Source organism: Tenrec ecaudatus, chromosome 1 (genome assembly GCF_050624435.1).
Source record: "Tenrec ecaudatus isolate mTenEca1 chromosome 1, mTenEca1.hap1, whole genome shotgun sequence".
NCBI lineage: Eukaryota > Metazoa > Chordata > Mammalia > Afrosoricida > Tenrecidae > Tenrec > Tenrec ecaudatus.
Window position 1 is genome coordinate 27410977 of NC_134530.1, and position 16327 is coordinate 27427303.

The 16327-nt window shown below is 55.7% G+C and overlaps 1 protein-coding gene across 1 annotated transcript in view; it reads right to left on the reverse strand.

The window, feature by feature from the left end:
• Positions 1-223: 223 nt before the first annotated feature.
• The window catches only part of CEP104 (centrosomal protein 104), a 44487-nt gene continuing 28383 nt past the window's right edge, over positions 224-16327 (reverse strand). Inside the window, exons 13-22 of the mRNA XM_075550376.1 lie at positions 14370-14546; positions 10830-11036; positions 10451-10558; positions 8929-8965; positions 8199-8265; positions 7576-7684; positions 5392-5530; positions 5124-5191; positions 3568-3658; positions 224-2692 (exon numbers count right to left, since the gene is read on the reverse strand). Coding sequence (XP_075406491.1) covers positions 2577-2692; positions 3568-3658; positions 5124-5191; positions 5392-5530; positions 7576-7684; positions 8199-8265; positions 8929-8965; positions 10451-10558; positions 10830-11036; positions 14370-14546 — 1119 coding nt within the window. The 3' untranslated portion in view covers positions 224-2576. The remainder of the gene's footprint in view (positions 2693-3567; positions 3659-5123; positions 5192-5391; positions 5531-7575; positions 7685-8198; positions 8266-8928; positions 8966-10450; positions 10559-10829; positions 11037-14369; positions 14547-16327) is intronic.

Genomic DNA, 16327 nt, shown 5'->3' on the forward strand with positions numbered 1-16327 from the left:
TGAGAGGCAGACTCTTCCGCCCCCCCCCCTCCCCATTCCCGCCCACCCAGTGGGTGCCGCTCCTCTGCTCCGCTCCTCCCAGCAGTCCTCCGGTTACTGTTTGAGGTTCCAGGGTTGAGCTACTATTGCAGGTGAGCTCACGGAAACATTCAGTTACACACTGCTTTTCCATGCACTTGAAACAAAATGACAAAACATCCAGTGCTCTTTTTTATTACTTTACTAGCCTCCGTGGGAATGAAACCCTGAATCTGAAAACAATGAAACATATATTATTATTGGGATTAAAAAAAATCATTCTCGGCCTGGAAATAAAGACAAATAGAAAACGATGGTAAGCAGTAAAAAGTTGAAATTATTCATTAAGATGGACGTTTGTCTTCTAGTGCCAAATTTATATAGTTCTTTTAAATTAATAGAATCTTTCAAAATAAGAATAATTGAAATAAATTTTATTAAATACCCGAAACAGTAGTGAGTGAAAATTCAGCCCTTAATGCTCAAAATGTAGCTATTTATTTATAAATGGCGGGGGGGGGAGGGGGGGTCCCTTACAGTTGCTTTTCAACTTCATGCCTTTTATTTGGGTCTCTCCCGAGTGAGTAACTCTGAGTGGCTTTTAGCAGCCAGTGTAATCGCTGCCAGTGGTCGATTCCCAAGAAGCAACCAAGCAAACGCGGCTTCAGGAACCAGCACAAGACAGTTGGAAAGGCACCCACTTCAGCTTCCCCGTCGTTAACGTTCAACAGCGTTCTGTTACATTTTACGGAGGATGCATGCACGTTTCTGAAACGCTCTGATTGGGGAGGGTGGAGAATCCCTCAGTTAATGTCCACGCTCCCCTCCCCCCCATGGCCTATTTCAGAAGCCTTTCATTTATATGCTACAAGTGGGTTACAAAATAATGGCTAATCTCCCCTGGAAAGCCCAAAACATCACGTGACACACATCTTGGCATCTGTACTTTGATTTGTAGAGTTCTTTCTCCCTTCTTGTGATCTCTAAGGTAGCAGTGGTTTCTATAAAGAGCGCGATTTTGGTCTATCTCATTCACGCTCAGGCTTCTCGGGCAGTCCTTGAGGAGGTTTCAGTGAGCCAGAAACGGAGGTTAGTTCTGCACACGCATGGCTATGAACTCACTCAGGGAGTGCACTGCTCCACTAGTCCTGAGCTTTGCGAATTGTGTTGTTTCTCTATACCGTAACTGTGTAACACACATTTCATTTCATCAGTCCCACGCACTTCTGTCCTTTTGAAAGCCTGTCCGTGTAACACTCGGGAAGCATGATCCTTATTGCTGGGTGTGGGGAACACGTGCGTGCTGAAGAACAGCGACCGTTCCTACCCTTCTAGTGGACTGGGCACTGCAGGGGAGGCAGTGGCAATTCGGAGTGGGCCCTTGGAGAGGAAGTGCCCGGCAGGAAGCCAGGGACCCTTTCCACAGGGGGGGGGGGGGTCTGAGGGGCAGGTGTACGGAGCACTTTCTGAGGTCCGCTCTCACCACGCTAAGAGGAGTTCTGGTCCTTTAAATTCACCTAAGTGATCTGCTTGACAATGAGTGACCTTGAGTTCCAAGTACCCCCGACTCAGCGTGGCCCAGGTGATGCACCTCAGCACACAGGGCAGGCAGGCTTGCCCCGAGGGTCAGGGTGTTGGAAGGTGTTCTTGCTCGTGTCAGAATGAAAAGCAAACCTGTACTTCCCCCCAGCTGGTAGGGCCGGGCTGGTTCTGATGAGCGCACTGGGCAGGTGCACACACCATCAGGAAAGAACGTCATAATTTTTTCCTTAACGACTCGCTTGGGCAGGGAATCAGCAGTGCCTCTCTAAGAAGGCAGGACCTCCCATGGCCCCCCCGCCCCCGCCGAGCCATACTTGCGCTGTCCTTCCTGTCTGGGGTGCACTTGGCTGGGCAGGCCGGGGCTGTGCTGGGAACGAAGGTGGCACAGACGTCATGACCCACCAGCCAGGCAGCAAGGGGAGCCTGGGGGAGCAGTCGTGAGTCACGTCTGTTCTGTTCAGACTGCCCTCTGACCTTTATTCCGAGTGAGAGGCAAACACACGTGCGGCAAGTGCTGAGCCCTCTTCCGCCGAGTGGGCAGGGGCTAGGGGACGGTGCAGCAGAAGGAAGGACAGTTAGAGGAGGCGTGGCTGTCCTCAGAGTTAAAGCAAAGCCACAGAAGTGCTTCTCGGACTGCTGTTTCCACTGCCTCGCGGGTCCTCTGAGGCCAGCCCCCTCGTGGGGAGGTGAAGATGCCAAGGGTCAGAGGGAGGGTCCCGGGACGACCGCCGCTCCTGGAGTGCTGTCCACGATGCTGTGCTAACCCGCTGCTCCACTGTCTGCGCCAAGCACGAGCCAGTGGCGTGGCCACAAAGGCTGAGGTCAGAACCAGGAACACACAGGCGCTTTGGGATCCTGGCACTGTGGTCAGGCCCACATCCACCATTTAGTGGGAGCGGATGGTGCCGGCAGCGGAATGGGGCTCAGGCGCTAGCCCCAAAGGCTGATTGGAGGAGAAACGTTGAGTCTGAGGGTCTGCCTGGTCACAGAGGGTGACAAGGGGCTCTGGACTCGTGTCACCGCTTCGTGTATGTCCTGCTGGAGCTTTTACTCAGGCCCCCCTTTGGGGTGGGGATCTTGCTTCCAGCCTTGGTCCCCGAGGTGCCTGCTCTTGCCATCGCTGAGCCTTTCCCTGCAGTGAGAACACAGCGTGTTAGGAGGGAGACTCGGGGCCCAGCACAGGAGGGACGGTGAGACTCCTGGGAGGACTTATGGTCTTGAAAAGCCACAGGGGCGGTTCCACCTTGTGCTACAGGGTGGTTATAAACCGGATTTGACTCGATGGCGGTGTATTTGCTTTGCTTTGGGGAGACTGGGTGCAGGGATGTGCCTTCACTGTCCATTCGTGCAGGTCAATATCAGAACTGTGGATAGTGTCAGGCTGAGTCAGACAGAGAGAAACGCAAGGGGAGAGATGGAGATAGATCAAGAGAGCAAGCACTTGAGCACCTGTACGGGGCTGCAGGCGCCCGCAGAGAGAGATAGAGAGGTGTGGAGAGCTCCGTGTGGTGCCTACTGGGCCCCAGAGGGAAGCAGGACCGAGGCAGCGGTCAGCCCTGCAGCCAGCATTCCCGCCTCGAGAGAAGGCAGGGAGAGGCCAGGGACCACCGCACCACAGGAGCGAGGTGCAGTGAGGGCAGGCTACGTCCGGGCCTGGGCCTCCCTAGTTAGTGGTTGCTGTGAGGAGCAGGCAGCCAAATCCCCGAGCAAAACACACTGAGTACCGTTCTCGCCACACGGTAGGACCCAGGTCACTCCTCACACAGGTGTGGACCCAAGGTCTTTTTCAAAAACTAGAACATTTGAGATCTTTTTGTAGGACATCTTAAATCTAACAGAAAGCAGCCAGTGGCCTAACTGTGCACTACCCCAGTTTCACCTTCCTACATGCTTCAGAGTCTGTCCGGGAGTCACTGGGGAGGCCTCAGGAGCTAGTGGCCACTCCCGAAGGCCTCATAGATGCTGAGGGAGACTGCGGGCAATGGCGGCAGAGTATGGGCAGCTTACCCAGTGGAGGCACCTGTGCCTTGTACAGGACGTGTGTCTTGCGTAGGTTCATGGTGCAGCCGGCAGGACCCATCAGGTGAACCTTCCACGCCTGCAAGGGGAGAGAGCAGACGGGATGTGCGTGCTCAGGCCGCAGAGGCAGCTCTGCCTGCTTCTACCACACCAGAGACAATGTACAGCTCATGCGGAAGGTGAAGTTAGTAGCCCGCCACAGTGCAGGAGGCGGCTGTGCAGCCTGTACACACTGCCCCCAGGGAGCGGAGCACGCCCAAGGCCTGTGCCCCCTGCGTCCCGGGTGGGTGTTGTGTGGTCAGGAGGGTGCTGCAGGCATGGTGGAGCCCAGCTACTTTGTTGAGCCCACATCTGGGAACCTGCACGAGAGCCTTGCAGCCAAGTGCAGTGGGTTTCCCGTGGGCAGAGGCCTCCATAAGGGCTCAGCGCCTGATGGTGCCTGACACACACTGCCAACCAGTCGTCTTCGGAGGCTCCAGCCTCCCTCCCCTGCCTCTACCCCTTGTGAGATGGGCAGGTGGGCCTGGGTGGCAAACATCTCATCAAAGCAAAGGCTGGCTCTCTAGGGAGGGCAGGAGGGCATTGTACTTTCTGTGAAATTGAATTCCCAAACTGGACTGGGCTGTTTTATTAATCCACAGGGATCAGAATACTCCAGAATTTGGCCAAGATGTCATCTGAATGCATTGCTGTCAAATCCATTCTGATGCACAGTAACCTAAAGCACAGCTTAGAAGCTGGTGGCACAGGGCAGAACCCTATAACACAAACCGGATAGCACAGATTAGAAGCTGGTAGCACAAACCTGGCAGCACAGGACAGAACCCTATAGCACAGACTAGCACATTGCTGTGGAATCCATTCTCATTCACAGGACAGAGCTAACTGTCCGCAGAACTTTCACAGTGACTGCTGCACCTTTCTCCCGTAGAGTGAGTGAGTGTGTGTGTGTGTGGGGTGAGAGGGGGGTGTTGAACTGTGGACCTTTGGTTAGCACTGCACCCCCAGGGCTCTTCAAGGTGGCCCGAGGGAGGCCCCAGGGGACGGAAACCACTCTATTCTTTGCACCCTAAGTGCAGAGTCCGTAATAAAGCCATTGATGAATGACCTGGTAAGACAGCAGGTGACATGAAAGTGAATGGATGACTGACCATTGAGAGAGGGAGGGAGGGAGGGAGGGAGGGAGGGAGGAAGAGAAGAAAGAGAAGAGAAGAGAGAGAGAGAGAGAGAGAAAGGAGAGGAGGGAGAGAGAGAGAGAGAGAGAAAGGAGAGGAGGGAGAGAGAGAGAGAGAGAGAGAGAAAGGAGAGGAGGGAGAGAGAGAGAGAGAGAGAGAGAGAGAGAGAGAGAGAGAGAGAGAGAGAGAGAGAGAGAAAGGAGAGGAGAGGAGAGGAGAGGAGAGAGAGAGAGAGAGAGAGAGAGAGAGAGAGAGAGAGAGCGCCAGTGTGAGCTGGAGCACTGTGCCCTCTGAATACAGGGTAGGGTATGGCTTCGGAGGGCTCACTGTCCCGGCCCATCTGCCCAGCCTCCCGGCCCAGGCCCTCACCTCTTCTCCAGGCGTGAAGTTCTCATGACACAGAGGACACCTGTTTGCTAGCTTCTCAGACTTGGCAGCTGAAACCATGTGAGAAAGACAAGGTCAGTTACACTGATGACAATGGAGTCAACGCTTGGACAAGACGGAGCACAACAGAACCTGCCAGACATGCTGTAAGTCCCGGGACCTGGGCACCCCGCCAGCTATGGCACCATCTAGAAATGGAGGACACGGGTCCCCAAAGGGGCCCATCAGAGGACAGCTCCGGGGCACTCACGATTGCAGTCTTTGGCTTTGATGTGTCTGGGCAGCTCCTCCTTCAGCACTGCCTCGCTGCAGCGGTAGCACTTCCCAAACCCGTCCTTGCGGTCGCACTCCGTCAGCAGGTGCTCCGTCAGGCTGGCGATCTCCACCACCTGGCCAAACACAGAGCACAGCACCTGCTGGGACTGGGCTGCCCACACACGGTCCCTGTCCTGCATGTGCTAAAAAGGCTTCGGTGTCCCGGGGCCGTGGAGTGAGCACAGCCTCCTTGCTCTCTGACTCACACAGGGCTCCGGGTCCCATCCTCTATTCCTGTCCTCCTTACTCCGTTATCAGGGCTCACTTTATGGAGGCCACTGTAGGGGTGGGGGTGGTAAGACTAGTTTGGAACTAATACTTGAATAAGGAGGAAGGATAGCTCTTGCTCAATGTGCAGCTCCGAGTTCAGAGCCCTCTGATCCTAAGGACATGCCAGAAAGACCTGTGTAGACTCTCACAAGCAAGTCCCTGGCCGGCCTCCTGCACAGTGCTGAGGGAACGCTGCTCTGCCCCACCACCCGCTCGCTCGCTTGGGGCAGGAGTGCCCAGTGCAGCCCGCCTTCTGCAGCCCGAGCAGGTGCCCTGGGAAGGAGGGAGTGCTACTGCACCAGAAAGAAGGAGGATTTGGGTGACTGATTAAACAGGGCACACAAAAGCATCAGCCATACAAATGGCGAGCAGGGCAGACCATGTCACTATGGAAGCGACCCCTGAAGACGATGGAACAGCGTCCATGGAGTGGGAGAGAAAGAACCAGCCCTCAGTGAGATCCGCTGCCAAGAGCCGGCCCAGCCTCCTGTGCCACCCTGTATGTGAGAGCTCAGAAGCAGAAGGCCAGCCCTTTCTGCCAGGGCGCCTCTGGGTGGGCTCATCCTGCCAACCGCTTGGTGAGCAGCTGAGCGTGTTAGGTGTCTGGATCACCCAGGGCCTCCCTATCACTTTTGTATGCAGAAGTCACGTCAAGAGGAAAGAGACAGCCCAACTTCAAAACAACCAACACAGTAAAAGATGAGCACAGGTGCTTCATGAAACATGCTCAACCTCACGCGTCATCAGGGAGGGGTCAAAGGGGAAGCCACGGAGGTCCTGAGGCACCGGCCAGTGTGGGCCAAGTGCATGTGTGGAAGGCTGGCGGTGCTGGGCTGGCGGGGCAGGGAGCCGCTCTCACATGCTGCGGCTGGGCCGAGCTGCGAGCCCATTTTGGAACATGAACTGGGAGTACTTGCACGCCCAGCAGTTCCGCTCCTGGTCTGCATCCACATGTGCTCCAGAAGACAGCCCCACCCTGAAGCCCCCAGCAGGCATCTGGGTAAGGAAACACTGTCCAGTAAGGAAATGGAGCACGGCCCGAGCAGGATGCATTCGAATGCACCGAGCGGCATCTCAGAGAAAGGCGTGGCAGGCTCCCGAAAGGGTGCAGTCCTTTCACAGGAAGCACGTGGGTGCAGCTGTCCTCTGCCACGCATGCCAGAGCCGTGCGTGAGAGCTGACTCCTGGGACGTGGGGGTTGTGTGTGTGCTTGCTTTGGGGGTGGTCCGCTGGCTTCTGGACTGGGGTGGCAGGTACATACGTGTGTCTGAGGGTTAACCCCTCGAGCTCTAACACTTATGACTTGTCAACACTCACATTTCAACCGGTATAAACATGAGCAGTAAGGACGGAGGGGCGCCTGACCCCAGCCACGGGATTGGCATCAGCTCCAATCGCAAGCACAGCGGGACGCCAAAGCTGGCCGGACACCTCTGACTTAGGGTGTTGGGGGAGAACCTTACCAGGCCAAGGGCGTCCAGAACGAACGCACGGATCTGTGGTGCAGGAAGTGGGGCAGAGGCAGTGGGATGGCGAGACTTGGTCTCCCACATTGAGCAGTCGGAGGAGAGGGCTCCTGGCGTGGTGAAGCGGAGGGGCAGAGCAGCCCTCAACAAGGCGGCTTGCTAGAGCACGCAGCCATGGGCTTAGACACAGCAGGGATTGGGAGGAGACCCCTAACAACCACAAACCCACTTCCACAAAGGGGCGACAAGTAGCACCGGAACCAGGGCAGGCCGATGGGTCTGTGCGTGTGGTTGTTGCCCAGGTTTCCCTGAGGACTCTTCCAAAGTGGCCAGGCCAGTGGCTGGGCTTCTCAGGAGTGCCGGGTGAGGCCCACATGACTGACCTGCTTGCAGTGGTCACATCGGGTCAGCATGAGGCAGTGTTTCCAGTAATGCAGGTCCAGGCCTTCCTCTGTGAAGGCCTCATTCCTCTCGCCACAGAAAATACATAAGCTGAAATGGAACAGAACAGGGACACGTGAAAGCCCAGCCCGGGGGAGCAGCCCCTGCCCATTCCTCAGTGCTCCAATGCCCTGCATTCCCTGCTCCCGTCCTGGGTCTGTCCTCATGGGCAGAGCCACCCGCTTAAGGGTCCAGAAAAGACTCGCCACCAAGGAAGTGTGTTGAATGAGTCAGCTCACGATCCCTTCACGCTCGACCTCTGACCTTGTCACCAGGCCGACAGGAAATGTGAGTCACAAGGAGAGCTGACAGAGGCACTTCTGATGGGCTCCTTGGCCACTGCTGAGGGAGGGGCCTGTGGCTCCCTTCAGTATTCTGTGCACTGTGACAGAGATGCCTCTAATTCCTACTGGGGTGAAGAGCCAAAGAGCCACTGGCCTGGCCTGGCCCTGCGGGCGACTTTCCTGTTTCCCGGAGAAGGCAAGCTCACTGGGCTCATCCTAATGAGGGGTTGGGAGGCGGGGTGCTCCCCCTTACTGACGCAGCCACAGACAGCGGCACTCACTTATCCAGATAGTGGTTATCTGGGATTTCTGGAACACTGGGCGGGGCAGCTCTCCTTCCTTGAGCATCTGACAAGACAAAACAAAACAAAAGCACTTTAAATTCTGAGGGGCACCGGTACAGTTAAGAGCTCATGACACGCAGAATCCAGGTCAGATAAAGCCTGCAGGTAGAGTAATGGGAGTAGTGATACCAGCAGGGTGGGGGAAGGTGGGGGGAGAAGGAAGGAAGGGGGAACTGATCGTAATGATTGACACATAACTCTCTCCCTCCCACCACCCCCGAGAGGGAAAAAGGAGAAACTGGGGGAAGGGAGACAACGGTTGATGCAAGATATGAAAATAATAATTTATAATTTCTCAAGGGGTCACGAGGGTGGAAGAGGGAGAGGGAGGGAAAAAAGAGCTGATACCAAGGGCTCAAGTAGAAAGTAAATGTTTAGAAAACAAGGATGGCAACATATGTACAAATATGCTCGATACACTTGACGTATCGATTGCTAGAAGAGCTGTAGGAGTCCCCAATGAAATGCTCTTTAAAAAAAATTGGGGGTCAGAATTTATTTTCCAATTCCCAGTCACTAGTGTGCTTCAAAGCAGACTTGAAGCACAGTATTCCAGTGAACAGGTGGACTTTTACATCCAGCTCTGAAACGCCGGAGGCACGGCCAGGGCTCAGTCAGAAACTGGGATGAACTGAAGCAGTTTCTCCATGCTGGGCAGTGTACCTACCCGGACTCTTGGGCTTCATGGCGTCACAGTCCTTGTCCTAGGACACGAAACGGGCACGTTACTGAGATGAGCTAAGAACTGAATACTCTTCCAACCACTTGTCCGGCAGTTTGTCGTCCTGTGGCGGCTTATGGGTGGCTGTGATGCCGGAAGCTAAGTCACTGGTATTTAAAAGGCCAGCAGGGCCGCCCAAAGTGAACAGGCTTCAGGGGAGCTTCCAGACGGGCACAGTGGCTGCAACCCTGGGCTCAACACACGAGCGATTTCAAGGTTGGAAGAGGATGGGGTCGCTGAGTCGGGGTTGACTCTAGGTGCCAAACAACACGATCCTTTGTGCCAAAGTAGACTTCAGAGTCCAGGGGAGACTCGACCAGTGGACTTTTTGCTGTCCTTCCTGCCCCTTTCTTTCTTTCTCCCTCGACCTTTGAACTGTAATTCAGGTGTGACTTCTTTTCTGAAATTCGGCTGCAAGCAGGCACTTTTAAAGCCCTCTGCAGTTCTCCATGAGACCACTCACCAATCACCACAGCCCTGAGGTCCACAACCACCTGCTTTTCCTATCTGCCTCCTTCCTGCAGCAATGGCCCCACAAGGACAGGGACCGTCCGGAGCCTAGACACAGACTGGCATGCAGCAGGCATGGAGCTGGTGCAGGCAGCCCGGGAGCTGCGGGATGGTACCTACGGTGCTCTCTGTCTATAGAGGACTGGAATTGCCTCAGGGACCCCAACAGTTGGAGGCCCAGGCACTGCTGAGGACACACCACAGTTCCTCTGGGCTGGGAGGGGAGGGGACTCTCCTCTCCTACGCACTGTGAATGTTCAGATCAGTGGCACAAGACCACCTAGGAGGGCTCCCGTCACGGACCCCAGCCTCCCTCCCACTTGGTCCCCATTCCCCTCGTCCATTATTGCTACTCTGTGGTTCCAGCTTCTAGGGGAAGCATTACTGTGGTTCTCCCTGCAGATACTTTGTCATCGACGTTGCCCCTTGAACAACCAGGGCTTGAACTGCCTGTGTGCCTTGGCGCACACAGACTTCCCAGTCATCCCGGGAGGGAGCAGTCTGCCTCGCGCAGTAACAAGGCTCTCTCGTGGCTCTGGCCGAGTTTTCACTGACTTTATGGTAGGACTACGAACCTTGACTAACACCACGGGGCCCATACCAAGTGCCCCAGTGATGCCCGAAGAGCTCCCAAGAAGTAGAGACAAGCCGTGCCACTGCAAGCGAACGCTCAACCGAAGGCTGCAGCGGTGGTGCCCACCAGCTCAAGATCAATGACCAGCAGTGCCCTCCCACCCTGCCGATGCAGAAGGTGGACAAAGAACACGGCAGGTTGTTAGGGAATGGCGTTTTAAAAAATGCCTCCCAAACCTAGTTCAAACAGCAATGCACAGCTCACACCCATCTGTCCCCACCTCAGGGAGTGACTCAGATGTACTGTGCTCTCCACCCTCCAAGGCTGGCCACAGGTCGCACGCACTCCACCCACTGGGAGGGCAGATGCATCAGCCTCGCCCACCTGGACTTCCGCCTGGATCTCTTTCAGCGCTGCCAACTGGTCTTGCAGAACTTTGATCTCTTCTTTCTTTTGCTTCTCCGCTTCTTCTGCGGCCGCCGTTCTCTGGACCTGGGCAGACAGTGCGCTTCCCATTAGAGGAAGTGGTCTCAGGAACGGGGCGTCTCAGCCTGTGCAATATTCACTCAGACCAATGACACGACGAAAGTTTATTGAAATTCTCCGTTCAAAAAAACGCTGGAGAGAACAGCACTGGCCTTGACACGGTTTACGGATGGGGAGTCAAAGGGACAGAGACAGGGTGTTGCTTCCGGGATCATCCGTGTCCAGAAATACCCATAGAACCCACAATAGCCCAAAACCTCCCAGATGTTAAACATACCCTAATTTCAGCTTCGGTCGGCTTGCCATCTATCTTAGCAAATCCCTCAAAAATCGTTTTATAGAGGACGTTCTTGCGCGTGCTGCTGTCGTCGGGTGGCAGGTACTCTAGAACGAAAGCCTGGTGCTGTTTATACAGGTCCAGAATGACTCTCACCGCTGTCTCTCGTACCTCACACACTCGGTGCGCCAGGGCACTCACTGCGAACTAAACAAAGCCGGCGGGGCTTGCTGTTAGTGCTTCTTGGAATAAGGCAGCTTATTCTGTCCCTGCACCGAGGGACTGTCTGCATCTCACAACATGAAAAAGAGACAGGTAAACAGGCACACACAGCTCCATCGCTTCCTCTCAGGCGCACCCCCCCCGCCCCCGCCCGCCGGCCTGCGGGTCTGAGCCACGATTCGGATCGCGGGGCTGCACAATGTGTTGCGCGCTCTGCCTTTTGCCCGGCAGACTCAATGAGCACTGGCCATACGCATCACATCGCACCATGAAGCATGTCTGGCACTCAGCAGCGCACATCGTCCATTCCACGTACCTAGCCACTGGATCTCCCCACGGTTACCATACCCTGGGGGTCGCAGTGTCTGGAGGTGGCGCTCTATGGAAGCCGCGCAGCTTGCTTCCCACGGAGACCAGCCTATCTGCGAGGGCGCATGCTCACCCAGAAGCACGGAGCATTTTTGTATCTGCTGTTGTTTATAGACGGCAAGTGGCAGACTGCTCGTCTTCGGGAACCTTCCTTCTTGTCTACATGATATGTACAAGCAGCTACATCCACCCTTCCCCCTGGACAGGCTGCTTCATCCCCTGGCACCTCTCTGCAGGATCCCAGTCCCGACCACACTGGGCCAGGCCCAGTCTGAGGGCACATGTTGGAGGACTTGGTCAGCTCCTTCATGATGCCGGGCCCCTCAGCCTCAGGTGTTCTCCCCTCTTGCAACCTCCTCCCTGCCTCAGGCTGCCCGATCCTGTTGTTTTCAACAATCAAACACCTGGACAAGGACTCATAGAAAGCCCACTCTACCTACCAACCATCCTTCTGGTTCTACTACCCCCGCATCTCAGCAAGTCTTCCACCCACAGGGTCCTCCCGTCCATCCCTATGCACACCATTCACCCCCACGACCCATCTATTGCCCCCACCAGCCTCTGCCTCCACCTCCCTCTGTCCAGACAGACTGAGGGGCCCAGAGTTATGTCCCTCCTGCTCTCTGTGCACACATATAGAACACAAGCCCCAGCCCCAGCTCCTTCCTCAGGACTCCCAGGTGAAGCTGGGGACCAGAGACTTCATAGGCACATGACTGCCACAAGCCTTACAGGCATACTGCCACCAGGCCCTGGGCCAGCCGCTCCTGCAGACTTCTGGGGTCCTCCCATATGTGCCTCTCTGTTCTCCCACCTGCAACACTGCTCAGCGTTCAGCGACTTCCACTGGCCAACAGGACGCTGTCCCCACTCCAGCCTGAGGCCAGCACTTCTGTGCTGATACTGGAGTCTCATGCCGCCAGCTGCCGAGACCTGCTCCCTGCCAGCACCCCCTCTTCCCAGATTTTATCCACGTCTCCCTCGCTCCTCTGGGAGAGTTCTTCCCGGAAGCACAGAGAAGGCCGAAAAGATGATCACACGCTCTACAGGCCTGTGCCTCCCACCCTGGTGCAGTGCCGCCGAGTCAGCGTGGGGTCATCAAGCACAAAGGACGGAGGGAGGGAGGGAGGTCTCGGTCACCCCTTCCCACAGCCCCCTCTCCTCACCTGCCTTTATTCAGGGACCTCAGAGGTCACAGGTGAAACTAAGCCCCCAGATGACTTCCTGACGCACAGTGCCCCTAGCCTGGCAAGCTCCACTGGACCAGGACAAGAAAGCCCACTCACCAAAGATTTAGAGTTTGCTAGTGAGCCTGGCCTGGTTTACTGGGGCAAATGCATTGCCTGGCATCTTGATAAAGGCACGACCCTAATTCGAGCTTTCTGATGCTGGTGGGCTCAGGGGGCGAGTGGTGAGCAGCAAGGGCACTGAGCATAGAGGCAGGAAATCTGGTGGCCCGCTCTCGGCAGGAGCACAACAGCTGAGTGGCTGCTGCCTGCTCTAACTCAGAAGGTGGGCTCTGGGCATACGGAGCTGATGGCACAGCACCAGGAGAAACGGATGCGGAAAAGCAGGGCAGCGGTGTGCTTGGGCTCTAATAGGCTGACTCTGGGAAGGCTTGTTTTGGGAAGCAAGAGATGAGCTCAGAAAGGAAAGGGCAGTTTGCTTTTCTGAGTGCGCCGGGGAGCAGCGGCCGGGCTGAGTGGAGGGGCAGGGTGATTCAGCTGCCCTTTAGTGCAGCTCTCTGAAGGTTGTGTGGTGGTCAGAAGAAGGGGCAGGGTGAGGAAGCTTGGCTGGTAGCAGAGGAGGGTGAATAATGGACAGGCTCTTGATGAATCTTAAGGGCACGCCCGTAACACACGTTGACAGAGGTTTGAGACAGAGAGGAACCAAAGAGGACTCCAGGGTTGTGGTCTGGGCAAACGAGAGAATGGAGAGGAATGTGGGAAGGATGGGAGAAGGGGAGGTGGGTGGGTTTGGACATGCTACATCCAGGCCTTGCTAACGGCCAGGTGAGAGGTTGATCAGGTAGTTGGACTTAAGGGGGTTGCTTCAAGAAGTTCACGGGAAATCCCGTCCTCCATGAAATTTGTGAAGTTCCCTCCCATATGTGTGTCTTGAATCCACAGGTGGCGCACACCTGGATGAGGCGTGTGCACACCAGGACACGCCTGGTGCTTCAGCTATAAGTCAGGAAGATGAAGAATGGGGACAGCAGACTGAGAAGGAGGCTGAGGCATGGGGAGCCTGTGGAGTCTGGCAGCCCGGGGTTGGGAGTCCTTCCAGAGGCTGGTTTATTTCAAAGTTGCCTGCTTACAAAAACATGTCTACCTCACACCTCGACTAATAAAGAGATGTATATCAATCTGTCCTGCATGATCCTGCCCATCCTGAGCCCAAGTTTCATCATGCCTGGTCCAAATCCAGTCTCTGGGTTCTGCGGTTATGTGGGCTCCCTGGGACCCCACCAGACTCCTGCATGGCTGCGTTCCTCTTCCTCCCCAGACAGAACTGGACAGAGGACCGAGGGCAGCTCTCTCCGTGAGACTCGTCACCTACACGGCTGGCCAGGATGCTGGACGAACACAGGCATCTTTAACATGCCTGAAATTGGGAGATGGGGATTTTCGACTCGCAGAAAATGTCTCTCCTATAATTTGCATCGCTTCATCATGTTGCCCAAGCCCTGCAAATACATATACATACCTAGACTGGACATTCTCTGGTGCTAGAGCTAGCTCTCTCTCACAGACAAAGCAACACCCTTCAAGACGCCACCACGCTCCCAGTCACAGGAAACTGCACAGCAGTGTCATTCAGTGAACGGCATCACAAACTGCTTATTTCCTGGAATCACTCACCCACCGCCATTGATGCCTCCCTCCCTCCCCAGTCAGACACTGGCCAGGGGCTGGGGACTCAGCGGCAGGGCTCCAGGGGTCTGCTTACCCTCATCACGCTGTCGATGGTGAAGCCCGAGCCCTCGGTGCCCAGGTCTTTCAGCAGCCTCGCCAGGAGGTCCAGCTGACTCATGGCCAGGTGGGTTGAAGAGTTGGCCTTTAATGGCTGGACCAAGTACGTTGGGATAATTTGGAGAGACTTCACTTCTCTGCATAAGGCCATTTCCTGTAAGAGCCAACATCACCACATGGCTACGTATTCCCGTGTCAGTCTGAGCCTCAGGGTCAAGTCCCAAGGAGAAATGGGGAATTAAGGGGGGCACGTCGCGGTAAGACTATCAGGCCGCCCGCTCCTGTATCCACTGACAACACAGTAACCAAGTGAAAGCGAGACTCTGCACACAAGTGATGAAGCCAGGGCACCTGGGGTTAGGAAAGCTTTAGAGATGTGTCGGGGCAGGGCTCCATTTCCATCTTCTAAAGATGCTTGCTTTCAGTTGGTCCGCAGACACCGTGGAAGACCACAGAGTGTTTGCTGAAGACCTTGTGGGCAGCACGTCTACAGGGTACTGAGTCTATAAACGCCCGCCGGGAACACAGCAGGGGCGTGTGTCCAGGCAGTGCGGTGCCGACTGTGCTGTGAAAGCATGCCTGGACCACTTCAGACTTCAACCTCTCCAAGGGCGCCAGTCCCCCCAGGGTTGCGGTCTATCCTTCCATTAGCTAGACACAGAGACAGTGAGAAATGATGACCTGCGGACGCGTACCCACTGACACTGAGTTGATTCCAACTTCCAGCAGCCCTGCTCCACAGGGTCTCGCATGGGGCGACTGATAGGTTCGAACCGCTGACCTTGTGGTTAACAGCCCAAAGCCTAAGCCGCTCGCTATGCCACCAGGGCTCTGTACTGCAGCACGTGAGCTGCCAAATAGACTGCATGTTACCAAGTGTGTAGGGACAGCGGTGTGGGCTAATACGTCGTTCCAGCAGGAGCAACAGTGTTTGTGGCGATGCGGCCCTCTGACAGAGACAGAGCAACAGGGGCGGCCTGCTTCAGAGCACTACCAACGCCAGCCTCCTACCCGACAGACGGGTGTGCAAACGCGGGGGGCGGGGGGGTTTCAAGGTCTGCTAACTGGTACACGGATGAACAAGACGCATTTCAATCCACATCCTATGGGACTCGTTCAAACGAACAGATGAGGTCAGCTCTGGCAACCAACTCCGCGACTGCTGTGGCCTTAAAACAGTCAAGTGAGACAATAATAACGCCCTTGTTTTCCACAGCTCTCCTCAGAGGTGGTGCCCCTCCTGCCCTTCCCCCGAAAGGGCAGGGCTAAGGAAGATTTCTCTGCGTCTAAAAAGAGCTTATTCCCACCACCCTGGCTTCGGAAGATGTTACTCAAAAGAGGGCTTCCCGGAGTTTGCGAGCGCAGTGCGGCACGGCCAAGGCACAGCGTCCCCGCTCTCTCTCTGCCCTCTGCACCAAAGCACGCGGGCTCAGTCCCCTTCACCTGTCCCCCGAGGACTGGACTTTAGTCCCCGTAACAAGGGGAGCTGTCGTCAACGAGGAGCTTCCCCTGCCCAGAGTCTATCCGGGTCCCATTCAGTAATCTCCCTGTGGGAATTCAGGAATCTTCCTCCAAACCTCTTTCCCCAAAGAGGCTGTAATTGTCCAGCACAATCATCGTGAACCACATGATCCAGGAGGACTGTGACACAGCTCCCCGACGGCTCATTTTAAAGTACTGCATGCAAGGAGAGTGGGGCTCTGAATGCCAGCTGCTGAGACCGGGCGCACGCACAGCGGCAATGGTGAGGACGACCACAGGGCCGGCAGGGCTCTGTTCTCTGGCATGCAGAGTTGCTGTGGGTCGAAGCCATCTGACAGCAGCTGACAACAGCCACAACCACCACAACCATAACCGCCATGACAACCACAACCACGCTCTTCTTCGCTTGAGAAACTGGACGGAACTTTGGGCTCTCTCTCCTTTGCCGAGAGA